The 24,445-nt window shown below is 51.7% G+C and overlaps 12 protein-coding genes across 12 annotated transcripts in view; 7 read left to right on the top strand and 5 right to left on the bottom strand.

The window, feature by feature from the left end:
- Positions 1-43: 43 nt before the first annotated feature.
- BO80DRAFT_348304 (putative C6 transcription factor) lies at positions 44-2,344 on the bottom strand (the record flags this gene model as incomplete). The annotated part of the gene is made up of 6 exons (XM_025715453.1): positions 44-478; positions 527-1,419; positions 1,478-1,890; positions 1,944-1,999; positions 2,049-2,220; positions 2,283-2,344. The coding sequence occupies 6 exons, from the start codon at positions 2,342-2,344 to the stop codon at positions 44-46; spliced, it is 2,031 nt and encodes a 676-aa protein (XP_025578409.1).
- Positions 2,345-2,837: 493 nt separating this feature from the next.
- BO80DRAFT_422464 (cytochrome c oxidase subunit 7) lies at positions 2,838-3,995 on the bottom strand. Its single transcript, XM_025718827.1, has 5 exons — positions 3,905-3,995; positions 3,645-3,723; positions 3,512-3,572; positions 3,422-3,453; positions 2,838-3,342 (listed from the first exon to the last, which is right to left on the bottom strand). Exons 1-5 carry the CDS (start codon positions 3,931-3,933, stop codon positions 3,313-3,315), a joined length of 231 nt encoding a protein of 76 aa, XP_025578408.1. The 5' UTR covers positions 3,934-3,995; the 3' UTR covers positions 2,838-3,312.
- Positions 3,987-7,229, top strand: BO80DRAFT_486365 (uncharacterized protein; the record flags this gene model as incomplete). Its single annotated transcript, XM_025723520.1, has 2 exons — positions 3,987-4,034; positions 4,272-7,229. 2 exons carry the CDS (start codon positions 3,987-3,989, stop codon positions 6,867-6,869), a joined length of 2,646 nt encoding a protein of 881 aa, XP_025578407.1. The 3' UTR covers positions 6,870-7,229.
- A 118-nt stretch (positions 7,230-7,347) lies between these two features.
- BO80DRAFT_255289 (uncharacterized protein) lies at positions 7,348-8,873 on the top strand. Its single transcript, XM_025714671.1, has 3 exons — positions 7,348-7,784; positions 7,836-8,011; positions 8,074-8,873. The coding sequence occupies exons 1-3, from the start codon at positions 7,597-7,599 to the stop codon at positions 8,835-8,837; spliced, it is 1,128 nt and encodes a 375-aa protein (XP_025578406.1). The 5' UTR covers positions 7,348-7,596; the 3' UTR covers positions 8,838-8,873.
- Positions 8,874-8,997: 124 nt separating this feature from the next.
- Positions 8,998-10,160, bottom strand: BO80DRAFT_255234 (thiamine-binding protein). The gene is made up of 4 exons (XM_025714670.1): positions 9,834-10,160; positions 9,487-9,592; positions 9,298-9,400; positions 8,998-9,224 (listed from the first exon to the last, which is right to left on the bottom strand). The coding sequence occupies exons 1-4, from the start codon at positions 9,894-9,896 to the stop codon at positions 9,158-9,160; spliced, it is 339 nt and encodes a 112-aa protein (XP_025578405.1). The 5' UTR covers positions 9,897-10,160; the 3' UTR covers positions 8,998-9,157.
- A 1,643-nt stretch (positions 10,161-11,803) lies between these two features.
- Positions 11,804-13,655, top strand: BO80DRAFT_255294 (inositol-pentakisphosphate 2-kinase). Its single transcript, XM_025714672.1, has 2 exons — positions 11,804-13,067; positions 13,118-13,655. Exons 1-2 carry the CDS (start codon positions 12,213-12,215, stop codon positions 13,319-13,321), a joined length of 1,059 nt encoding a protein of 352 aa, XP_025578404.1. The 5' UTR covers positions 11,804-12,212; the 3' UTR covers positions 13,322-13,655.
- Positions 13,656-14,258: 603 nt separating this feature from the next.
- BO80DRAFT_348383 (nitroreductase family protein) lies at positions 14,259-15,096 on the top strand (the record flags this gene model as incomplete). The annotated part of the gene is made up of 3 exons (XM_025715457.1): positions 14,259-14,651; positions 14,723-14,837; positions 14,891-15,096. The coding sequence occupies 3 exons, from the start codon at positions 14,259-14,261 to the stop codon at positions 15,094-15,096; spliced, it is 714 nt and encodes a 237-aa protein (XP_025578403.1).
- Positions 15,097-15,874: 778 nt separating this feature from the next.
- On the top strand, positions 15,875-16,737 carry BO80DRAFT_499886 (chitin deacetylase; the record flags this gene model as incomplete). Its single annotated transcript, XM_025724209.1, has 3 exons — positions 15,875-16,188; positions 16,251-16,615; positions 16,685-16,737. 3 exons carry the CDS (start codon positions 15,875-15,877, stop codon positions 16,735-16,737), a joined length of 732 nt encoding a protein of 243 aa, XP_025578402.1.
- Positions 16,738-16,865: 128 nt separating this feature from the next.
- On the bottom strand, positions 16,866-19,592 carry BO80DRAFT_462218 (uncharacterized protein). The gene is made up of 3 exons (XM_025722501.1): positions 17,853-19,592; positions 17,511-17,797; positions 16,866-17,433 (listed from the first exon to the last, which is right to left on the bottom strand). Exons 1-3 carry the CDS (start codon positions 19,098-19,100, stop codon positions 16,998-17,000), a joined length of 1,971 nt encoding a protein of 656 aa, XP_025578401.1. The 5' UTR covers positions 19,101-19,592; the 3' UTR covers positions 16,866-16,997.
- Positions 19,593-20,317: 725 nt separating this feature from the next.
- Positions 20,318-20,812, bottom strand: BO80DRAFT_255191 (uncharacterized protein). The gene has a single exon (XM_025714669.1). It carries the CDS (start codon positions 20,689-20,691, stop codon positions 20,392-20,394), a length of 300 nt encoding a protein of 99 aa, XP_025578400.1. The 5' UTR covers positions 20,692-20,812; the 3' UTR covers positions 20,318-20,391.
- BO80DRAFT_422458 (uncharacterized protein) lies at positions 20,419-23,028 on the top strand. Its single transcript, XM_025718826.1, has 2 exons — positions 20,419-21,221; positions 21,290-23,028. The coding sequence occupies exons 1-2, from the start codon at positions 20,887-20,889 to the stop codon at positions 22,647-22,649; spliced, it is 1,695 nt and encodes a 564-aa protein (XP_025578399.1). The 5' UTR covers positions 20,419-20,886; the 3' UTR covers positions 22,650-23,028.
- A 349-nt stretch (positions 23,029-23,377) lies between these two features.
- BO80DRAFT_422457 (CCDC47 family protein) overlaps positions 23,378-24,445 on the top strand; it is a gene marked incomplete at its 5' end in the record, with an annotated part of 1,888 nt that continues 820 nt past the window's right edge. The window contains 2 exons of the mRNA XM_025718825.1: positions 23,378-23,447; positions 23,561-24,422. Coding sequence (XP_025578398.1) covers positions 23,381-23,447; positions 23,561-24,422 — 929 coding nt within the window. The remainder of the gene's footprint in view (positions 23,448-23,560; positions 24,423-24,445) is intronic.

The raw sequence follows: 24,445 nt of genomic DNA, 5'->3' as shown, positions 1-24,445 counted from the left end.
AATCAAGGGCTTGGTGTATAACGCACTACGGTAGACCTGCTCATCAAAAATTCCCGAAGCCGTCCCTAGGATCACCGCTTCGCAGAAAGTCCTGGGCTTGAGAGAAGAAGTTCGCGGCGAGTATTGAGAATTCATCGTGTAAGGGCGAACCGACCCCCATAGGGTACTGTGCACCTGTAGCAAGGGGAGTCTGAATGTTAAACTGTGACGTTGGCGACTGTGGTGATATTTGTTGCGAGTGCAGACGAAAAGGTTCGGGTAAGGGAGACGTCTGCGACACTTCAGCACCAAGTGTAGGTGCCTCCGTATAAAGGGAATCCCCAAACATGCGACGGGCAGAATCTGCGTCACTGTTGGAGGAATACTCGAGGATCTCCCAAAAGCGTGAGAGATCTATGAGTAAGTACTTGTTCTGAGCACCGGATTCCAATTCATAGGATGCAGACACTGCGTCTTCCAGCCTCTGCAATCTGTCCGCCTATCTCCGTATTAGCAGGTTGAACCACGAACATAGACACTATCTTACCAAGCGTGCCATATGAGGCCACTTGTGCCCGAGAGTTTGCACAAACCCGACGCATTTGTAGAACCGATTGCGCTTTTCTTCGCGGATTGCACTGTTCTCCGTAAAGCTTAGTTGCAGTTCAATTGTCGCCACCACGGCGGCACTATAACCCATGAAAGGATCCGAGACAATGAAAGACCTCTCCTCGAAGTAGTCGATAAAATGGATTATCCAAGTCGTATGCGATGAAATCAAATCCGAGGTGTGCTGCAAGAATATCTCCGGGATCGTACTCCGAAAGTTTCTCAGGCTGAGGGAGAGCAGAAGCGGGTGATTGAGAAGACACAAAATCGTATGATACAGGAATTGGTTTAGTAACCATGGACCCCAGTAATCTCTCTTATCTTGAAGGTCGTCGAGTGTCCTTTCACTTAAGTTAGCTGGCTTAAATCTGTGACTGTATGGCATCTGCGTTTCGCGTTCCATCAGAGCAGTCAGTATCTTGGAGTATTCTGATTGCGAAGACCACGGGGGCACATTGCTCGGCTTCCCGTGGCGTCTGACGTATCGCGCAGCCTTTGCAAAAATCTCGCTGAGCATGATCACGTAGGCTAGTATACCCTGATCCTGCATGCCTGATGACCGGGATACATTCGTCCCATCGCTTAGTGAGTTTGTCGGCGGCGGCCGGCTGGGGCTCTCTGGAAAGGGGGGAAAGCAGCCGTCGGCGAAATCCAGATTATCGAAATCAACCCCGTGGAGACGCTTCAGAAGACATATACTCCAGAAACAGCGCCGGCGTTCTTCTCGTGCAGTTGGGGATTGCACCAGGTGAGACTCTGAACCAAGGTTGGCACATTGTGCTAAATTCATCGCTAAAGTGCAATGAATGCTTGACCGATGTGCATTTCCATCTAAACAGATATCGAATTAGCATACTGTCAGCACAGCTCACAGAACCGGGTGTATTACTGGCAAAGTCAACCAAACTTAGAAGGCATAAGCTTTGCAGAGTTGAGAGCTCTATAGGTCCTTCTGAGACTCTCTTCATAACCAAGCCTCTGGCTACCTCAGTATAGCCGTTGATAAGCGATGTAAGGTCGTTGGGATTCGAGCTATCATGTTCGGAGAACCGGATACTCAACGCCAACATGGCATATATAACCTCTGGGTCACGTACTTTCAGGCTGCTGAGGAAGCTGTCCTTATGAAAGAGTGGAAGGGGTTGGGAGTGACAGTATATCAGGTACAGCTCCGCCATCGACAGCACCTTCTCCCATGTAGGGAAAGGCGTGGTTGGATTTAGCATCGACAAGGCCGTGACATTATTCAATGAAGTCGTAGAAGTAGCAACTGCCCGTTGCTCTTGTCTAGGATTATTCTGCCTAGTATAAAGTTGTTAGATGCTGGAAATTTTGACGCAGAAGTGGTGGAGTACCCCAAGGCGTCGAGAACTTCTCCCATTCTAGCTTCCAAATTCCCGAGTCTTTCCTCCTGTAGCAAGTTAGCAGTTCTCAATATGATCACGTAGACCTTTTCTTACCAATACCTGAGAGATTCTTTCTGAGCTGGAAGGGGCGGGAGTCGGTTCCCCTGAAACGGCAAGACCAGCTGTCAATGATCTCCTGTGCTCTGCAGCATACGCGCATCTTTGGTTTAAGCGGGAGCATAGGGAGCAGACTGGCTGTTCCCCAGGACATTTTGCCTTCTTGCGCCTGTAATGAGTTTGTGAGTACTGCGTCATATAGCACAAGCTCGGACAGATGTTCCGTCTGACCTGCATGGTTCACAAGCTTGCCGCACTCGCTTAGCCGGCCGCTCAGCAGATGTGGACTCCATGTCACACAATAATCGTGTAGTTTATGTGCTGTTATATGTAGGCTGCGAGGTACTATAACTTCCACATCAGTCATAGCAATGACCCTGTACTGACATGCGCTTGGCTTGGATATGCGCTCCGAAGAAGCGCATTATCCCATTATAAAGCCAGACTATGATTAGTGGGTGACAAACTCACCATATAGCATTATTGAACTCGGTAAGAATAGATACACTTTGGAATATCAATACATTATAAACTGGGATATATCTTGTTCGAACATTATTGGAGCCTCGGAGTTCGACTATCAGGCCAATGTCAAATGGCCTCTCACGGGTGATAACTATTTATTCGCGTGTCGGGGTGAGCCGGCATGCATAGATGACTAATTTATGAATTTCACATTTCCGACACTTATTCGAACGCATCTAACGTAAAGTGACGATAGCTACTACTCGTAGGTCTAACTACTTTACAAAAGGATAGCTACGGCCAATGCTGCATTGTCTGGGTAGTCGGTACATGCATCCAGTGAGTTACCATTTCGATTTTTTCCGGAGCAAGTATTCCCCGGCTTAACCGGGTTCAGCCGGCGTCTTGATCATGCCATCATCAAGATGCCATGGGCGTTCCTTGAGTCTGACATGCATATTGTTACTCATGACATAAACATCTCCTAGATTGGGCCATGAGGTACATTCAACATTGTAAGGTTGTGACCTCCTTATCCGGACTTATGCCTACTCCTTTGGGTATCATCCAGGCCATCATACCATATCGCGATTGGTATCCTGGAACGAAGAGTGCTGAAACGAGGTTCCATATACGGCCGATCATATAGAGGAAAGAGATAACGCTTTGACGCCTTAGGTTATGTTATATACAACGTCGGTAATCTTCCTCTCTAGCCGCCCATCATGGAAATAGAGATACACCGCCAATTGAAGCCAACAAGCTGCGACGAGAAGGTGTCTAATTGGCGAAGAGTTTACTCCTTGCCGAACCAGGTCTTGTGGCCCTATATGAGCATTAGTATCTAGACGATCTGACAATCCACGAGTGCCCCCTAGCGGTGGCAGTTGGAGAAGAGCACTTACGAAGACCATACGGCCCATGGCGTAGGTGGTAGCTAAGAAAGAGATACGTCAGTCATGGTGCATCGTAAATAATAGCCTCGGATTCCTTACCGATGCCCATGCCGTAAACGGAGATCAGGTAGGGCCACATGACGTAGCCACTGCGCTCAGTCTGTAGAGATCCCAGTTGTTAGGTTCCCCCATTGCTCTTCAAGCCGAGGGCTATATTCGTAGATCGACATACCTTCCACCACTGGCGCTTGCCGTCGTGCTGCTGGAAAAGACGCTGGTAGTAGGGGACACGGTTCTCACGGAACACGAACCTGCGAGACGACAAGAATCCGGTTAGCGAGTCCAATTACATGAAAGGCATCGAGTTCGCGTTCCAATTGCAAAAAAGTCCGCTCAATTGAGCAGCAAACAGTGCTGGCCAGCCAGCCGTCATCCGGCAGCGCTCAAGGCGCCATGCGTGAAAACAGGTAGCATATGAGATAATCGACATACCCAGCCATACGAGGAGCGGTGCGGAACATTTTGGCGGTGCGCAAAAGCGACTAGGGAGGTTATCGAGGGAGTAGGAGGGACAATGACAGATGAGAGGCTAGCAGCAGCAATGATCAGTCGATGTCGTGAAGTGTGGACCCGAACGGTCCTTGAAAGTCACGTGCCTACCCTCCCACTTCCGCCTTTAGGAATTGAGACTTAGTAATACACACGTGATTCTGTAAGCTCTTAACCGTAGCGGGCATAGTGCACTTCAGTGGAAGTCCGGCGTTCCCAGAAAAGTAGTCCGCGGTAACAAAAGGTGTGCAGAGCAGAAGAAGGCCGCCATTTGCCCCTGTTCACATGTGCAACCAACATCTCCTTATAGAGCGCGATTGACGAGGATGGTCAGATCTACTACCGCCTTCCTTTCACCCTCCTTCCCTCAAACCTCATGCGCCCGGCTCTTCTTCGACTACTGAAGAGGCCGTCAGCTCTCTCGGTTCTCGACTCCCTAATATCGATTCCCACTGGAGTTGAGCAATTGGACGTTGGAAACAAATTTAAATGCCTTCGCTGCTTGTCAAAGGCTTCCAAGCAGGCAAAAAGCGTGCCTGTTGCAGAATTGCAGCACACGCCTGCCAACGAATCCTCTTTCGCATCGACGAAGCGAACGTTCAGCTTCCGGATCTACGAGATCCATTCGCCACACAAGCAGGCGGCAGCTGAAGGTGGAGGATCTGTTCACCCATATGGAGGTGAAGAAACTGCCCTTGATTCGCGATGTTTGGGCCTCCAGCCCGAGAGATTGGATTACGAGTCGGACATTGGGCATACAGATGACATCGGATCCCGGTTGGTAGACGACCCGGTGCATCGGAACAACTTCGCGCTCTGGGAAGAGCTACTACGTTACCGGCAACGTCATTATGGGGATAAAGGCACGCTGGATATCTGGGAGGGCTTGACGGCCCGAGTTGATGGAGTACAACTCCCCGTGCATGGAGAAGTGGCAGATTTCTTCTGGCAAAGCTTTGTGGACGCTGGTCTAAGGCGTGATGTCATATTGAATGAAGTCGCTGATTATGCGCTGGCGCTTTGGGACACAACAGGGAAACGCTGGGATAAGTTATATGAGAGTGTCATTGGTGGTTTAATTGACCGGGGCATGGCACAGCAGGCTGTTGAATGGCACAAAAAGCTCCAGCATCCGCATTTGACGCGCCCCAATGACATTCTACAAGTCTTTCGACCAAACCTCACCATTCAACCGCAAAGCAGAGTCGCTAGTCTGATGAAATCTGGACGTCGGGCTACGTCACCGAGCTTATGGGCATTCCGGAGCATCTGTCGCATGACTCGGGGCCATCAGATCTATGTTCCCATTATGTCTACGCTATTACGCAGTGGTCATTTCGATGATATGCTTTCAATGCATAGGTTCCTTACGCAACGGAATGACCATCCGCACTCATTCGACGACTTTGGGCCATTACTAGAGAGCACGAAGGAATGCGGACCATGGGAGATCTACCAGGAGCTGCATAGCTACGCTAGCCAGAGATTCCCTGACAAACCACATGAACCCGAGAAAATCCATTCCCATGCCCAGACAGAAACTTCAGAAGAAGCGTCTCATGATGAGAGGCCCATCAAGGATGGATTTGGCGCACGAATTTTTGCCACAGAGGCTCTTAATTTCGAGACAATACTTTCTGGCCTAACGATGTTCAACGTGCCGGCTCTTGGACCACAATCCCTACGGGAAATGGCACTTCGAACCCATGGGAGTCAAGATTTGCTGGACAAGCTCCGGAAGCTGGACCGAGCAGGCATCTCCCTAGGAAACTCTGTTTTTACGCGTCTGCTTCGCAAGCTCGCCTCAGAGAACCGGGACATACTTTTGTCCGATCTAATTCGCACTGACCAGCATCCTGATGTGCTTGAGGATACACGTATACAGGAAAACCTACTTGCAGCTCACTACATGAGCCAGGACTGGCGTGCCTATAATATGACCTTGGCGATCTTAAATGAAATAGCCGAAGAAGGCCCAGACATGTCCAACATCCATTTCAGGAAACATATTGAGGTTGGCGAGTGGGCATTGGCTTCCAAACTGGTTGATGAAATGACCCTGCGCAGGAAAAGGCTGACCGAAAAGAGCATCGACTTGATGGTTAACAAAATCCTGACTCACCGCCATCGCAGTCTTGGTCCACCCAAGGGACCAACTCATCCAGGAGTCGTGGAGATAACTTCCCTCTTCCGCATATTACGACGTGTTGTTCCCTTGGGTGCGTCCGTAGCCCCTGGCACCTGGGTCGAGATGATCAAGCAATTCGGCATGATGAACTGTTGGGATGAGCTTCGAACCTGTTGTCTCTGGCTTGCACGCCATTATTCGCTCAACTCAAAAACAAACAACGCTTCTCTGGAGATCATCTCTCCGTCAACATCATTGCAATCCGTCCACAGCACCCCAGTCCACCGGCATGGTAATTCCATGCTCGCGACCGTATTCAACAAGCAGATGCAAGGTGCTCTCGTCTATTGGGGGTTCCGGATGCGCGTTTCCACCAAGCGAGACGATTATAACCCCTTTGGTGTGGATGGAGAAAGGCTTGTTCCTTGGGTACGTGGTCTTGTTCTTCTTCGCGACTTAGAGCAGAACGGTGTGCGTCTCTGGGTGAGACGGGTCAGCCGAGCCTGCCGACACCGGCTTGCTGTTCTTTTTGGACGACCCCGACGCTCTAGTCGTCACATGAATCGGATGTTGCGACGGGAGAATCCATACAGTGTTGAGCGAGTCGTAGCGGACATCAACCGTGCTTGGGGACAACCACCCCTGTTCCAGGGTCGGGAATCTAGGGATATTTATCGGCTGGTGAATCCGCCCAGCTCGAAGATGTCTCAGCGCAGGACACGCCGAACCCTCTTGAGGGAAAAGAACCTACGAGGTGCTGCCTTTGTGAGTACCCGGTGATCATGTACCATATACCACCCTAGAATAGAACAACAGACTGTAATGATATACCACCTATCTCGATGAATGGGGTGCCCGGATACCTGAAACTCAGGCCGCCCGCCAAGGGCTTAGGTGAGCCGTGAAGGGACCGGGGCAACGCGGCCGCAACAAACAGCTCAAACACGGGTGGGCTTCGCCACAGGCATGGCGTGTCCCCGTCAGCGAAAAGCGAGACAGGAGAGGCCATGTCGACCCTTGTTCCTAAGAATAGGTGGGCTGGCAACGCGGCCAGACTCCGTCACCCTGAGCCTTGTCTGGACTGGCCCACTGAGGTCTAACTTTCTGATCGCTGATGACCCGTAAAGGGTGATCCAAGCCAATGGCGCGGTTGTTGCCGTGGTTCAGACGGCCATGTAGGGTGTCTTGGTAGTCCACACTTTTGATTTCTCTTATTGCTTTACGAGTGGGGTTTATTGATTATTTCTCTGCTGCATCATCCTATAATCCGAATGAAGAGTGCTTACAGTCTGGTCATCTCTCTCTTCCTCCCTTATCCCCTTCTCTCTGCATCAATAATCCATACTTGACACAGAGCTTGGGTCCAAGAAAACTGATAGCTCCGGTCTTCTTGATATCGCGTTTGACTGCGTCGCTTGTTGATCGGGCATTGCAACTATTTCCCCTGCATGTGTCTCCCGTTACTATATAACCTCTAAAAGTCTCCCCTACAGAACGCGCAATCAGCATGCTAGGACTAGGCGTGCTAGCACTTCTCCCCTTCGCAGCGGCGAAAGCTCTACGGCCGCGTACGACAGCCTGCAACAACTCCCCGGACCTATGCTCTAAATCGTACGGAGAGATTACTCACTTAGGCGCACATGACAGCCCTTTTGTGCGAGATGCATCGACAGATTACTCTACCTTTGGAGACCAGTGAGTCGGACTAGGACGCCAAGAATATTGCGGTTGTTGACAGCATCCCAGATACTACAATACCACCCTCCAGCTTGACGCTGGTGTCCGTCTTGTCACGGCTCAAGTCCATAAGTCAAATTCAGAGTGGCGCCTGTGCCACTCTAGTTGCGAGTATTTGGATGCAGGACTACTGAGCACATGGCTCTCGGATATCAAAACGTGGTTGGACTCCAATCCCAATGATGGTACGTCGTTAGGCTGCATTTACTCGCCGAACAAGTGGCTAATACATCCCGCATAACATTAGTTGTGACTATCCTGCTGGTCAATTCAGACGATGCAACAGCTTCCGACCTTCATGCGGAATTCCAAACCGCTAATATCGGCAATTACACCTATACTCCTACCTCGCAAACCTCGGCGCCCAGCTCGTGGCCAACATTGCAAGAATTGATCGATGACGGTACTCGGTTGATGACATTTGTGGCCTCTTTGGACGCTTCCAACAACACGGTAGCTCCGTATCTGATGGATGAATTCACCTTTATCTGGGAGAACCCTTACGATGTGCTCTCCTCTTCCAACTTTTCCTGCGAGCCCGACCGCCCCTCAAGCGTCAAGAACGAACTCTCCACTGCATTGTCTTCCAATCGCCTACCGTTTATGAACCACTTCCTTTACCAGGAGACCTTGGATATCGAATACCCCAATGTCAGCTATATCTCCACGACCAATGCGCCCTCGGGAGGAACAGGAAACCTTGGCGACACGGCGACCAAATGCAAAAAGGAGTACAACGGCCGCCAGCCAACCTTCATCCTTGTCGACTTCTTTGACAAGGGCCCTGCCATCGATACCGTTGATAGCTTGAACAATGTCACCAACGCCACCGGGCGGAAGAATCTGACGTCCATCAGCGTAACGAGCTCGGCCTCCACTTACTCCAATGTCTTTAAGGGCCTGGTCGAAGTTGTGCAGAAAGCCAAAGATGGGGCAAGCCCTAGTATGGGTGAGTGGATCTGGGCTGGCGGGGATTGGGGAAGTCTGCTAGGTGGCGGGATCGCTATCTAAGCTGAACACTACGGCCTTCTTCATCCCCTTTTCTCTCCCTTTTGCGGTTACTAGTATATTAAAGTGTTTTGTCATTTGCATTCGTTTCGCATTTGCGCAGTTGCAAGATCAGCGCTGGATTTGAAGTTTGGATGAGCCTCACGACATTCCTTGGCTATACATCGGGTATAAGGGCGCGGCGTTCGGATGATTCCCCCAACTTGGATAGTGTACCTACTTGATATGACCATTTTACCATGTCCATAAGCGATCGCATGTGCAAGTACAACTGCTGGATCATCTTCAAGCAATGAGAGTATATGACATTGACTCATCCCCGCTCAGTCATTCTTCAACAACTCACGCACTTTGTTCACCTTGTCCTCAAAGGACTGTTCCTTGTCGGTTCTGTGGCACCACGAGTTTCATTTAGCCCGTGTAACCGCTACAAATACAATCGAGAGAGACTACTGTCACATACCTTGACCCAACACGAATATCGGACTGAATTCGAATAATCCCCTGCTGGTGTAAGATCGTATGCGCCTGACCAATCACTTGATGAACTCTATCCCAAGGACCCTCTATCATCCGGCGAAGCGAAAAGAGACAAGGAGACCCCGTCAGCCACGGCTATATACCCGTCCAAAAAGATAGCCCAGTCACATACCCAGGGTAGTCCCGGCCGAATGCATGACGTATTTCAGGCCGGATTTCTCAATAAGGCGCTGGACATCGGCTATTTGGGCGGACACGGACGGGGACGAGGTGCCGATCTTGTATCCAGTCAGTCATTAGCGTAGTCAGTGGTCTCACACATGAGGGATCTGGGTGGTTCGTGGGGTGACCATGTGGGATGATGAGAGGCAGGACGGTGAACGCGTCACTCAGTTCGGTCAAAGCAGACCGGGTAGTGCAGAGATAGAGCTGGGTAGGAGATGCGGAGATAGTCAGGCAGCATGCAAAGCACTGCAAGGCAGGCAGCGACAGCAGGCAGAGTTGGGAATAGGGACTCACCGGGATCAAGCAGAAATCGGCGGTGCAGTGCGGGGGAGTCGGGATGGAAGATGCCTCGGCCATGGTGAACAGAGAGGGAGGGAGTGGTAATTGGCAAACTTGCAAACCGGATGCGAATCGGAATTGTGGACTTCTGATTCCCTTACTGGAGAATTACTGAACAGTTGAAGGGGAGCGAGCAGTTCAGCCAGCCAGCCAGCGAGGCCAATCTCGCCAGCGCGGGGCCCAAACGGGGAGCGGCGGAAGGGCAGTCACCACTCCGTACAAGTCGCGACTTCAATCATCCAAGCACCGATTGCCTTTCCAGTCTATCCGCATTGCAATCATGAGAGGTGCATTTGCCTCGTCGTGGTCGCAATGCCCACTGGCTTGCTTCTCTATGGTGGATTTCAATCCCACCCTCTCTCTGAGGCACCGAGCATGCCATGCACTCCACCATCCAGGATCTGTACGTTTCCCGCGGACAACTCATCAGTAACTGGGACGCAAGTATCGCGCGCGCTCTGGCTTGCGGTGGATCTACATCGATGACGATCGGATTGTGAGGTCTCACATCTGCACCAAGTTGACCATGGTCATAGCAACGGGGATTAGTGCTCCTTCGACCTTTTGCTTTTTTTAATTGCTTCCCCGGATTTTGTGCCCCGTCGACATCATCATGGTCGACTTACTAAATTTGGGTCGACGGCCGAGGAAAGACTACTGACTAGATGAGAGATACACAGATTCCGGACTGTCCCTACGGTGGGATGATGGATCTGGATCTAACGATCCTGGGGCAGATGCTAGTTCACCTAGCGAATCGTCTATCCGGTTCTCCTTGGTGACCCTCTTTTTTTTCCCCTTGCCTTTTTTCTTATTCGGCTGCTGCCCCTCTTCTATAAAGAAAAAAAATGACAACAAATGGACCGACCAAGTGGACAAAGCCAACAATGCCGGGCTGGCAAGCATGCAAAGAGTAAGACGGGAAGGCAGGAGGGAAAAGGAGGAAAAAGAGTCTGCAATGGAGCTGGACCCTTGCTTGGGTCGTCTGTCATCTGCGATTCTTCGGTCCGCCCCTCTGGAACCAAGTTAATCAAGTTAACCAACCTAGATTTATCAACCCTCCTGCCTCGTGGCTAATCTTCTATCCTCACTGGCTTCTCTGCCTGGCTCGATTGTCGCTCATCTGCGATCGAGCGCTCTTCCCGTTCTTCAGTGGCGGTTCGTTCTTCGTCGCATCCCATCGGCCGGGAGTGACGCAGCCCTGCTGGTCCGACCGTTTTTATCTTCCACTGCGCGTCGTTAGTTCGTCCCGATAGTTCACTAGCGACTGCGACAGTATCGCTCGCATGATTTGGCAGATTCGGTGACGTTCGACAAATCTATTCTTCGCGCTTCACCTCCCACCCAGTGCTTGCTCGGCTGGCCGTTTCTGACCGCCTGTTCTCGTCGCGGTGCAGCATCCAAGGCCCGGCTCTGCCGACGTCTGAGTGCCCGACGCCCTGCGTTTCAGCGCTCACCTGGACCTTTCAAGGCCTTCAGTCAGCCTTTCTTACTTTCGCCATCTACGGAGTCCTTCTTCTGATTCCAGTATTGGCTGGCTGCTCGTGTCGCATGAAGCGTCAGATGCGCCGGTTGACAACGATATCCAGGCATTTCGTGATAAATTTGGCCACCGTGATATGATTGGCATGGAAATCGCCTAAGACTCGCACGGCCAAGCGCCACGGGGCTGTAATCCCTGCACAAGGCTCACCTCCCAGATCTAGCGACACCTCCACTAGACGCAATCGGGTTGGGGGATTTTCCTCCAGAATCCCTGGGCCCATCACTTGCCGTGTGGGTGAATGAATAGGCCTTATTTCCAAGAAACGATCACCTGAGTACCGTGAAGCGCCTGTCTCATTTGTTCAGGCAGCTTATTCTCCATCTGCCACACGCCAATTGGCCAACTGTAACGAGGCTCCGTACCGGCAAGAAGCGTGAACGTTGGAGGGAATCGAAGAGAAAGGATTCGTCGACTGGCGGGCCTAGTATTTTAAAACAGCTACTCCCAGTTCTCCACGTTCAGGCTGGTGCTGTGCTGGACACTGATCCATTCCCCTGGAAGGCCCAGTGTCCATATTAAGTGATTTGCATCTACGTACATGAAAACCTGCATTTTACTTTTTCGACTGTGACTGGGGTCTGACTTGCTGCGCCTTCGGACTTTTTCCCTGCGGGACTAAACCCACGTGACCCTATACATCACGTTGCAGCGAATACCACCGAGCTGGGTCGTTTGCTACTATATTAACCGGGGTTGTAGGCACTTTTGGATGCGTCTGGCTGTGGAGTTTGTCATGGTTCTTCCCTCGCCAGATAATCATCATCGCTCGTTCTTAATCTACCCGACAAATGACAAAGCCCAATTTCCTAGAGCTCCCATTAGGAGCCCGGCTCGTCTATCTCGCCGAAGGCGGTGCCAATGTTATCTACCGAATTCTTTCTCCGGCAGAAATGGACGTTGGTCCGACAAATGACCTTCCGATAGCTGTTTCCAGCTCACCATCCAATGCATTGGATACTTTCCATGTCCCAGCCAAATTCAAGGGCAAGTTGCTCCGGCTTCGAAAAGACACGAGCGCAGGGATCTCCTATCAAGAAATTGCGCGCAATTTTGATCGATGTATACGTCCTCTTTTCAAACCAGAAGAGCTGGTTGACCAGGAGCTGGTGTATCTCCCAAAAGGGCTTGTACATCTCTGCAACGAACAGCTGCAGGCAGCGGAGCGGAACGGCCAGCGTCCAAAACGACGCCAAGGAGTGTACCTCTCCACGATCGAGCCATTCGGGCTCCTCATAACAGACATGACCACATTTAGCTGTCCAGGGACAACACTCTCCGAGTTGAAACCTAAATGGCTTCTCCAATCTCCATCCGCACCACCTAACTCTCGGAGATGCCGAACATGCGCTCTCCGCGACAAGAAAAACCAAAAAGCGCGCAAAAAAGGGGTGGCGGGAGAGGAATCCTTCTGCCCGCTGGACTTGGTATCTGACAGATTTGACAACGTGCTTCGTGCGGCCCAATTTGTGAAGGGGTGCAAAGATCGGGCGCGGCTGGCAAAGGTACTCTATCGCAATGGTACGCTGCAGAGGCTCTTGACACATCAGAAAACCTTCCAAGATGTGGGGCTCCATGGCCCACCACCGACCTCTCGAGAGAAGTCGCTTGCGATGACTCTGCGAGACTGTACCATGTTCATCAGGGTAAGTTTTCCGCTATTCGCCCGCGCCACGTGTCGCTAACCTCATCATAGATGCCACGCGACGATTCCGGACGTGTGGAGATCCGACTGGGGGATTTGGATCTCAAGACAGGGGCGGGAGGGAAAGCCCAGTATTGGCTGGACCTGGAGCAGCAGTTGATCATGGAAGACTGGTACGCAGGGGCCAAGCGCAATGTATCCGAGAGCGAGTGCGCTCAGCAGAGTCCACGGGCACATTCACAATCGTCCATATAAGCCTCACCTCATCTACATCCTGCAGCTGCAATAGCAGTAACAACGAACCGGGGATTACAGCACCCTGTTCAGTTCACCCGGGGCCTGTTTTGGTCGCCGTAATGATAGACGGCCCCTTTTATTTTTTTGATTACCTTCAAGACCTTAATACTGGTTTGTCTATATTTCGTCTTTATTTCTTCATCGCCGCATATGTATTGGGTGGAAACGTCTGGCAACGAGTTTGATGCATTTCGGTTCCGGTCCTGGCTGGGTTGTCTGTTCGCTATTTGCTGTACACTAGGAATCGCCTTTCACTATAGCATCATTGATTAATGTATACACTTACGACATACTCTTTCCCAGCTTGCCTCTCCTACACAGTAGGCATCTATCTACCAAGTATCAACCCCTACCCCCATGCTATCACACTTATCTATTCCCCACACCCCATGACGTCATCCCTAGTCCTTTAAACCCGAACACCCGAACAGGTGAATTCACCGACCGCAACCCCAGCCAGCTAATAGTAGCTAGATAAACCATGTCATAAAGCCTGGTCTGGCCAGATCACCCACAATTGACATCAGCTCGATCATTCTCGGAGGAAGTCTTAGCCACTAGGTTTAGCTCTTTGTTTTTTTTTTTTTCCCTTGGATACGAACAGCTGTCCTGGCGAAAGGATCGGGAATTTCATTAATAAGCTTTTGTTCCGTAATTCCGCGCCCCTGCTATATTATTAAGGCTGAGATGGATGGGGGGAAGGACGGTGTAATGCATTGATGATGATCAGATAATGAGGGTATATTTTCTTGGGTCTTTAGGCTTTATCTTAGCGGGTCTTGCGCTTTTATTCTACTCCGAGGTCGTGTCTATCTGTTTTCCGACTACGATTACTACTAATACTACAATGGCTGCTGCTGTCCGTCGATCGGTGTCCTCTTTCCTCAACTTGCGCATGACGCTACGTCCGCTTTCAACTGCTTTTGTTGGAGCCTCGAGACCGTTTTCTTCGACTGTGGGTGTCAACATGCCGTCTAAGATGCCTAGTTCGGGTGCGTTGGTTGATTTGGCCAAGGGTCGGCATTCGATTTATAAGTTGGGCAAGGAGAGTCCCGTGTCGGATGAGAAGATCGAGGAGCTGGTTAATCAGGCGATTCTGAATGTTCCGAGCGCGTTCAACACTCAGTCGACGAGGTTGGTTGTGCTTTTGCACAAGGAGCATGAGCGCCTTTGGGATATTGTGATGGAGTGTTTTCAGGGGTTGGTTAAGAACGGCACGCTGTCGGAGGAGATGTGGAAGGGACAGACGCAGCCTAAGCTGATGGGGATGAAGAATGGGCTTGGAACGGTGAGTGATTCTTTGCGTGGCATTGTCGCTTGGTTCTTGGGTGGATTTGCTAATTGAAGCGGAATTATTAGATCCTCTTCTACGAAGATCCGGCGCATATCAAGCCTTACTCGGAGAAATTCCCGACTTACAAGGATCAGTTTGGGCCTTGGTCTGAGCATACCAATGCCATGCATCAGTATTTCCGTATGTGTTGTCCGTTGGTTTCCCTTGGATTGTGGTACTGACGAGGAGAACAGTCTGGATCGGTCTCGAGTCCCTTGGCTTCGGTGCCAACCTGCAGCATTATAATCCGCTTATTGATTCCGCTGTGGCCAAGCAGTGGGACGTTCCGACTGAGTGGAGACTCATCTCTCAGCTGGTGTTTGGTAGCCCCGAGGCAGAGGGGCAGGAGAAGCCGAAGAAGCCGGTGGAGGAGCGTGTGAAGATCTATGGAAAGTTGTGAATGGTGTCGATAGACATCGTCTTGGGTCCGTTGTACTAGATCGTGAGTTTGTGAGTTAGCGCAGCATCATTCTAGTTTCCTTGTGTTATACCATAGCAGAGCATACTCCGTATTGTGATAGATGCTGTAAAATGGGACCAGGGGAAGTTGTGTCTGCGTCGAAGCTATCGTCTCAGGCGCATTCGGACGGCCCAGTTGGGGAGCCATCGTTGATAGACTGGTAGAGTCAGTAGAGGATATATTTAGCTTCATAAGTCATGGCTTACTTCCTTCTCGAAATGAGTCTCATAGCAGATTGTCGTGTGTGTCGAGAATAAGATTGAGAAAGGGACGGGATTGGGTTGGTCTGACAGGGCGCATGACGTCGGTTGTTGGATTGCCCTCTCGACCTTAGCCTTTATCTAGATTTCAATATTGTCCTCAACTGATCTTCTCAATCCATGATAATAAAATTCCGACGTCGCTCAAATCTAGAAGCACAATTGAGAATCGAACTATAGAACATCAAAATATACAGTCAGGCAGCAGAAAACCACCCCATCATCATGCCAACACTCCTTCCCATCTCAGCTGCCCTGGAGGCCTTTCCTCCTGCAAGCATCGCATTTACTTCCTTCCAAATAGTACTGCTCGCCGGTCGAGTCATGAACATTGAATCACTTAAGATGCCTCAATCTCTCGATTGACCATCTCCATTCCTCTCTTCAACCCCATCCCCTCAATCCCTATCATTATCGCCAACAACCCTATTCTTATATCCCATATAAGACCCACCACCATGCTCCTAACCACTCTCCAATTCCTCCTCCCCACAATTCTCACCCTCCTCCAACCCTCCCACGGCCAGCCAGTCAACCAAACAGGCCAGACCCAGTCCGTCCCCTACGCCACGATCCTCACTCACTGCACCGCCCCCGGGACCATCGCCCTCACCTTCGACGATGGACCCTACACCTACACCCCCGCGCTCCTGGACCTTCTCAGCGAATACGGCGCCCGATCCACCTTCTTCGTGAACGGCTACCGACTGACCGAATACACCGACGTCCTGCAGCGCACCTTCAAAGAAGGCCACCAAGTCGCGTCCCACACGTAACTCCCCCCTCCCCATTCCCCCATCCCAATCTCTACTCCCCAACCAACCAATCCCACAGATACAGCCACAAGCACCTCCTCTCCCTCGACTACGCCTCGATCGTCAACGAAATGAGCTCTCTAGAGACCCTATTCCGAAACGTCCTCGGGGTGGTACCAACCTACATGCGACCCCCGTACCTGGAAGTCGACCAGAGGGTATTGGGCGTGATGGCGGAACTCGGATATCATGTTATCAGTGCGAGTGTGGATACCAAGGACTATGAGAATAATGATCCGTGGTTGATTGATAAGAGTGTGAGGAAGTTTGTGGATGGGGTGAATGCAGGTGGGTCGATTGTGTTAGCGCATGATACCCATGCTCAGACGGTGTTTACCTTGGCGAGGGCGATGTTGGAGGAGGTCACAAAGAGGGGACTAAAGGGTGAGTTTCTTGATCTTTGGGGGGTTCCGGTGGTGGTGATTGACGATTCATGCTAACTGATGGGTTTAGCTACGACGGTGGCCGATTGCTTGGGGGATCCGGTAGAGTCTTGGTATCGTTAGGGATGTTTAGGGTATAGAATGACTCGTGCTTAGTTTATATGTGAGTTAAAGTGGTCGTTGAGTGGTTGCTCCTCTTCGTAGGTATAGTAGCTGAGTTGACTCAGATATACTCCGTACGGAGTACTAGCCAGTGGAATATGCAATTAAATATATAATTATAAGCAACCCAAACACCCGCCAGTCTAACCAATGCAGAGCCTGAATCAATCCCCAACACCTCGCAATGCAATACAGCAAAACCAACCCCAATTTCATATGCATCAAAAGAAATCCTCCTCTCCCAACCACTGCGTATCAATGGCATACGCCACCAAATCCGCCGCACAGCACATATCCTCATGTCCATTCTCCAAATCCAGCAGTTCCAAAACAGTATGCAATCGATCTTCCAACGTCCTCTTCAACTGCGCGATATATTCCTGAGTCGCGGCCGTGACTCGCGGCTTGTTGTATTCTTGCTTCTTTCCCAATGCAAGCTTCGTAATGGTCTTGTTAGGGGAGCATGGTGCAAGAGGTTGTCTGGGGGTTGACGGTGTTGAGGTTGTTGGCTCGCTCTTCCTGTTCTTAAGGAGGGATTTGAGAAGAAAGATGAGCCAGACGAGGTTGGTTCGTGGGGCGTATTCGGTCCAGATGCCGGGGATGTCGGGGCATTTTTCGGTTTGAAGGGGGTCGCCGTGGTAGAGTTGGGCGCGCATGCTGGTTTGGGTTGTGGTGTTAGTTGGGCTGGGCTGGGTACTTGGTGGAGAGGGAGGGGAGGGAATAGGGGTACGTACTGTCTGTAGGTGTTTCGTAGCATGATTTCGTCTTCATCTCGACCGATGGCGTCGAAGATTTGTTTCTTGTCGAGGTCGGAAGAGGCGACTTCGACGAGCTCGGTTTCTTCGCCGATCCGTAGCTCAGCGCGGGAAAGGGAGTAGTCGATGATGGTGGTTTCTAACGTGCTGAGCCCGAAACCGCTGGTAAATGACTGACTTATGATTTCGTGGTCGGTGGGCGGATCCATGTGGCCTTCGGGGCGGGTACTTCGTATGCAGACGTTACCGAGGTGGAGATCTCGGTGCTGGTTTATGTTAGTGACCTGATGTCCTTCTAATGTTGCTGGGATGGGCTCGTACCTCGAACAATGCATACTCTTCGGCTCGCGCAAGTGCCATCGCGACTCCCCAGAAGATGTCATAGATCTGAAAGATTGATGACCAGGCGAACTTTTCCAGCTCGCAGCCAGCGTCGTCCATTTCGATGATCGCCCAGAGTTGCGAGTCAGGGTAAGCTCGTTTGCTGGACGGGTTCGGGTTCAAACAGTCGTCCTTGGTCCTTTTGTAGTGATCCCATGCCTTTTGGAAGGATTCGGGGAACCGTCCCTGAACGACGTGAATCTCCCGGAAGCGAGCAAACCCAGGAATTGGGTCCAGGTACTTGAGCATTTTGACCTCCGACACGATTTCTTCGATACTCGTAAACTTCTTCGAACCAGGGCCGCTCTGAGCGCGCAGAGGGACCACCTTGAACACGCCATCGCCGTAGGCCTTCAAACGTGCGAGCTTGGATTTGGACATTTCCTTCTTGCACAACTCTTCCCGTAGACGTAGTTTGTAGACTTCTCCGTAGGAACCCTCTGCGATTTTCACCACCTCGAGCAAGTTACCAGCACGGGCGGCCCATGACCCAAACTTTTGGACGCTCTGTGCGGCAACCGGCGATAGCGCTTCATTTAGAATCGACTGAACGTAGGAATTTGCTTTCTCATCCGTCACACATCCGGACGATACTCGGGGCGCTGGCTTATCCTTCCTTGTTGATCGTCGACCGCCCTCGGTGGTGCCTTCGGGAGCCTGTTTCCGTCTTCGGGGTCTGTCGATAGCTACCTTCGGGCTTATTCTCACTTCGACCATTGTCTCGTACTTTGTCTCTTCCTTGGGGTCGGACCCTGAAGAAGACTCCTCGGCCGGGATCTGCTCGTCTTGGGGTTCACGATCCGGGGTATGTGTCGCTTCCGGCGCAGGTTCTTCATGCTTCAATTCGTCTGTTTGAATGACCTTTATTTCACTTCGCTCTTCCTCTCCAACTCTCGTTTCTTGGTGTTCGGGGACATCTGGTTCCTGAGCCGCATATTCCTCCTCTATCGTAACCACGGCCAACTTCTCCCGTAGACCATCCACAGCCTCTTGAACCACCTTTCTGTCTTCCTTTTCCAGGGACTTGGCCGGGCTTCGCTGGTCGAAAACTGCTCGGGGAGCATCCGCTTTTCGCTTTCCGTAGACTTTTCTCTGTGCGGCCGTGCGTGTTCTGGTTGTCGGTCTCGAATTCCATCTTCCAGGGGTTGTGTTGCCGGTCGCAACGACAGGCGAGGATGGAGATTGCATGATGGCGGCAAGTCGGGAGAGTCGAGTCTTTCAAATCGAATTGGTTCCAGAGGCTCTATGAGCCTAGCGCCCGCGTATACTGAAGAATGTGGTCAAGATTGGCAAGTACAGAAGCTCCGGCGAGATTCCGCGGAGGCCACTGATGCTTACTGGCCTATTGATGCCTTTCCTGATGCGGCATAGTGGCTTGGTTGCTGGGGTAAGCTCTGCTTATGTAAGTACATCGTCAGTGACATTTCGATGACCCCCGAGAAAGGGGCTTTGATTATGGAATGCTTGTTAGACGATTGATGATGGATCGTTAAATGATAATGACTATCGGATTTCATTGGTATCCGGAAGAGCTGGCTGATATTCTTTTGGCAGGACTAGATGTGTCATGGCGCTTCTCTACTCCGGACTCGGATGATGTATTTTGGTAGCTCGAGTTGAGGCAGGTTTTTCATGGTACCAAGCTCTTGGTCGGCGTCATAAAACCTTAAGAGATCTACGATGAGCTGCAGCCTTTGGTTAACTAACTGGAGGTTTGCTGTAGACTTTTGTGTATTTTGTACCATGTGATCGAGGGGCTATAGACTACACAGCACGGAGTAGGTACTCCGTACTCCGTAGAGGGGCTGGAATGGCCGGGTTGAAAGCGCCTCGGCAAGCTCGTGTGTCGGAGGCTTTCCGTGGTTTGCTCTGCAAAAGACTTCGGGGGGCATTCACCTGCCGCATTGGGACATTGAGCGCAATGACTCTCTCCCAGACTAGTCCAAGACTGCTGCACCCCTGATGGAAGGTGGGTGTTAGTATTATGTATTGACATGCATACTCCTAGTTTCCAGTCCCGTTCATAACCTAGGAGAAACATCGATCGACTCCGGACCTGAGTACCCCGTACTCCGTAAATAGATTATGGAGTTTCGAGGGACGGGTGGACCGGATAGGATTCCACTGCTTCTGGCCCGTCAGCCCAGCACGGGCCTGACAGCAAGATTGCGAGGATCCAGTCACGACGGGAGGAATGATACGGAGTGCTGGAGGGATGGAAAGGAGATGGATGATGCACCACGACGGGTAGGCGGATGAATGACATGGACCCATCGGCCTGGGAAGCATGACGATCGTGCCCTCATGACGCGCGACGACAGGCCCCTAGCCGGAGGAGATCGGAAGTTGGAGAATTGAGGGAGCCAGAGGAAGCTGTGCTGCTATTGTAATTTTGCCGGTGCAGCGGCTTACTAGTGCATACCGGCATTGTGCGGTGACGTTATGCCTTCCTCTTTGGAACTTCTTTTCATTGCCAGCCTCACAAGGAATCCCACGGCCTGACCCTCATCAGGCATGCATTTCCAGCACCCTCGAGGTCGATAGCGTAGGATTCGAGACCCGAGTAAATCCATAGATCATTTGGACCGATCTCTCCTTTACAGAAGAAACATCCGATCAAAATGACAGGAAAAGAACCAACCCAACGTTGCCGGGGGCTGTCGCGTAGATCACGCGAGCGCAACACCACTAACCCGTAACCACTAACTGGCCGGGCCCTCGGGATTCCTCGCCTTCTTTTTTCTTTCCATCCGCCGCCCTTTTCATCTTTTCCCTTCATTCCGGCTTATCGGCGCATCAACCCTTCCTCGGCCACCCCTCTCTTCTACACCTCCACCACCTCCTCACAGCCGTTTCCCTTCGACCTATTTCCCTTATTTTCCGCCGCCGCCGTCGTCGTTATCGACTTTCCTCCATTTTCCTCCATGTCGCCGCCTCCGTTGAGATAAACCACCCATCATCTGAATGACCTGCGATGGCGTTCAACTTCAACTGGTCGCCGTTAATGGCGGACGCGAGTTTTTACACTCGCGCCCAGGAGCTGTTAACCGCCGCTCTCAATAAATCGCCAAAACCGCCCATCATTGTGGACGACATCATTGTCACCGAACTCAATCTCGGCTCCATCCCGCCCGAGCTGGAGATCTTGGAAATCGGAGACCTGGCCGAGGATCGCTTTCGAGGCATCTTTAAGATGTCCTATACTGGCGACGCCTTTTTGACCCTGAAGACCCGGGTCCAAGCCAATCCGCTCAATACCTATCTCCTCACCAGACCGTCTTTTGCAACTCCCTTGCCTGTCGCTGCAGCGTATGTGTTGGATTCTCCGGAACGCAACCACGCGCATCCTTGCTGACTTGTTTGCTCTTAAATTGCAGAACCCCTCTCACTATCCCCCTTCAAATCACGTTATCCGATTTTAAGCTGTCTGGCTTCGTTATATTGGTGTTTTCGAAGCAAAAAGGCATTACGGTCGTCTTCCGAAATGATCCCCTTGAGTCACTCAAGGTCTCGTCAACGTTCGACTCCATCCCATTCGTGCGCGACTTCCTGCAAAGAGAAATAGAAGGCCAACTTCGGGTTTTGTTCATGGACGAACTGCCCGCCATCATCCATCGTCTATCTCTTCGCCTGTGGGTCCCAGAATACCGGGCCGGAGAGGAAATGGCGAACCAGGCCACCGACGCCGCAGGTGAAGGCCCTGGTCAGGATCCCTTGGCCAGTCCGCCTCAGGACCCTGTGGATGCTTTGGGGAACGCTTTGGACGAATCGGAGATCGCATCGCTTTCATTGGATTCCTCAGTCGAAACACACTCTCTGTTTTCTCAAAAGAATCTTCTACGCCTGGCCGCCCTCACGGATTCTCAGCGAACGCTATCACTTTTTACCCCGTCTATCCAGGAGGTGGTTTATCGCGCGTGGACTTCGCCTTCGGATGCAGGCGATGTTGCTGGAAGTGTAACGTCTCCCTTGAGCCCCGCCCTTTCTCGGACCCACTCCCAGGTTGGCGGTATGTCTTCCTTCCATGATACAGCCAGTATGGTGTCTACGCATAGCCGGTCGTCAGCAAACACGCACACTTTCAGCAGCTATGGGTTGAACTTAGGAGCCGGCCGTCACTCGAAGTCCAATGCGAGGAGGCGGAAGAAGCGTGTGGTGGATCTGCGTCGTCCCAAGACAACTGAAGACGCCGCAAGTGTGAGCGGCGAAAGCACTTTCACAGACACCACCAGTGCGCCATCCGTCTGCTCGGCTCCTCTGCCAGTGGTCAGCGAACAGACCGATGACCCAGTTACGCCTCCGTTGTCCCCGGATAGTGGACTTCACCTTCCACCAATCCCCGAACGACACCGCATGAGCATTTCCAGACCTATGCCGCCGCGCCGTGACATTGCGACTGAAATGTTGCGTGAGTCCGGGGAGTCGTCTGCACAGCCGGTTCGTCATCCGGCAGCTGACATCGATGCTACTCCTCGGGTTGCTGTACACCCCTACATTGCTGCTCAGCGGGAGAAAGAGAAGCGAGAAACTGAGGCTTCGCGCCAGCTCCCTTCAAAGGCGCTGCCATTTACCGACACGAAGCCGACATCTAGCATCGTTGACCAAGCGCTGGTTGAGAGGCTGGCAGGAGAAATTGCACGTCGCATGCGGGACGAGAAATTGACTTCAGGTAATTCCTGCAGCTCGTTTTGGGACCGGCTCAGCCATGATGATGCCCCTCCAGCGTACGGTCAGTGACTGCGATGGCGCCGGGGGCGTCTTTGTACTCTTTTATCTTCACCCATTCTTTTCTCAGAGGCTATGCAGCTGTTTTCAGTGCAATCCTCCCAGCTCCAGCCAGCCTGGAGCAGTTGATGACCGATACGACATTGCATTTTTAATTCTGGCTGTCTTTTTACTGTGCTTTTATTTGTTTTCCAAGCGGGCTTTAGAACTTTGTATATTGATTGGACTGTACCCTAAAAGAATCCGGCGTGTTTTGTGTGCTTTTACTTTTACTGTGCGAGCGACCTGCTTCTGAGGGATACCACTTCGCTCACTGACTATCATTCATTGTGTTCCTACCCTACTCTCCTTTGTTCTCTCTTTCTCTGTTAGTTGTCTGTTTGGCCTGGGATCTGGACTGGAATCACGCAATCGAGGGGAGGAGTAAAAATTGACGGGCACGTATGGGTTGCCCTGCTGAATTGCCGTAGAGTTTCGAGCAATGCCACTGTATATTTTGATACAATTGCTAGTCATAATCTGAAGTGTCATAATAATCCGATCCCCACGATCTGGCGGGCGAGCCCTTATCTTTGGGGGAAGATGATGGCTGGCGGTCGGCTCCACCGTGGCTCCGATCGGTTTTGCGACGAACGTCAACCATTTAACTGCCGTTCGCTTCCCTCTTCCTCTCTTCCTTTCTCCGCCACGTCGCCAGTTCCCTGCCCGTCAGCTCCAGTCCGTCCAATTCCCCTCCCATCGTCATGGCGGGCCTGTTCAAGAACGTCTTCGGCGGTTCCCAGTCCTCGAACCCTGCCAAGGTCGACGATGGTAAGCTTCACTTTCCCACACCTCAACCCCAGCTTTACCGGCCCTTCCCCAGCAAAACCCCCCATTGTTTCCCCAACCGCAGCTCATCCACTCCTCTAACCTCATCCATCCAGACTTCGCCGACTTCGTCGAAGCCCCGAACCCATCCCCGGCGTCCCTCGTGGCCGGCTCCTCCTCGACCCCAGCCCTGAACACCCAAGGCGTGGACTCAATCACCCCGGTCCCCTACACAAAATGGTACCGGGTCTGGGAGCGGACCTCCCCGCGTGACTTCATGCAAGAAGCGACCGTGATGCCAGTGATCCTCCTGATCATCCTCTTCCACTTCTGGGGCACGCGCAAGAACCGCCGCAAGGCGCGCGACTGGGCGCAAGCTCACGCTTCTACTCTTTCCAGCGAATTCGCCGTTGTCGGATTCCACGGCCCCCAACAAGAGCTGACCGTCCCGGACTCCGACTCTCTGCTCAAGGAACGCTCCGCCCAGGAATTCTCCTCCTACGCGACGGGTCGGCAGAACGTGGCGTTCGTGGACGTGGCTATCAAGCTCCCTAAGCGGTATAACCCTGTTACGTTCTGGGCGGAGCATGTCATGGGCTTCTTGTTTGAGAGCTGGTCGGCACCTACGGAATCTTACGAGGCTACGGCCTATACCTTTGACGGCAAGGAGAAGGATGTGGTGCCTCTGCCTGCTAATGACAAGTCCTCGTTGAAGGTTAACAACTCTACCTATGATGGATTCATTTGGGCTGTTGTGCACAAGAACTACATGCGCAAGTTCCGTCAGGACCGCTATGATGCCAGCATGACTTTCACTCGGGATAACAACAAGCTGCCCAACTGGGTTACTGTCATGACTGAGAGTGCGGAGATCACCGATGCGGTGCTTACCAATGAGCTGGTCCAGGCTATTGAGAAGGCCGGCAACGATTTCAAGTACTTGATTGTTACTGATCAGCCGGTTGATAAGCCTTTGAAGTGAGTCCGATTCGATCTATTTG

Source organism: Aspergillus ibericus, assembly GCF_003184845.1.
Source record: "Aspergillus ibericus CBS 121593 unplaced genomic scaffold BO80scaffold_7, whole genome shotgun sequence".
In the NCBI taxonomy this organism is placed as follows: Eukaryota; Fungi; Ascomycota; class Eurotiomycetes; order Eurotiales; family Aspergillaceae; genus Aspergillus; species Aspergillus ibericus.
Note: the sequence above shows the minus strand (reverse complement) of the source record. Positions and strands in the feature narration are given on the sequence as shown.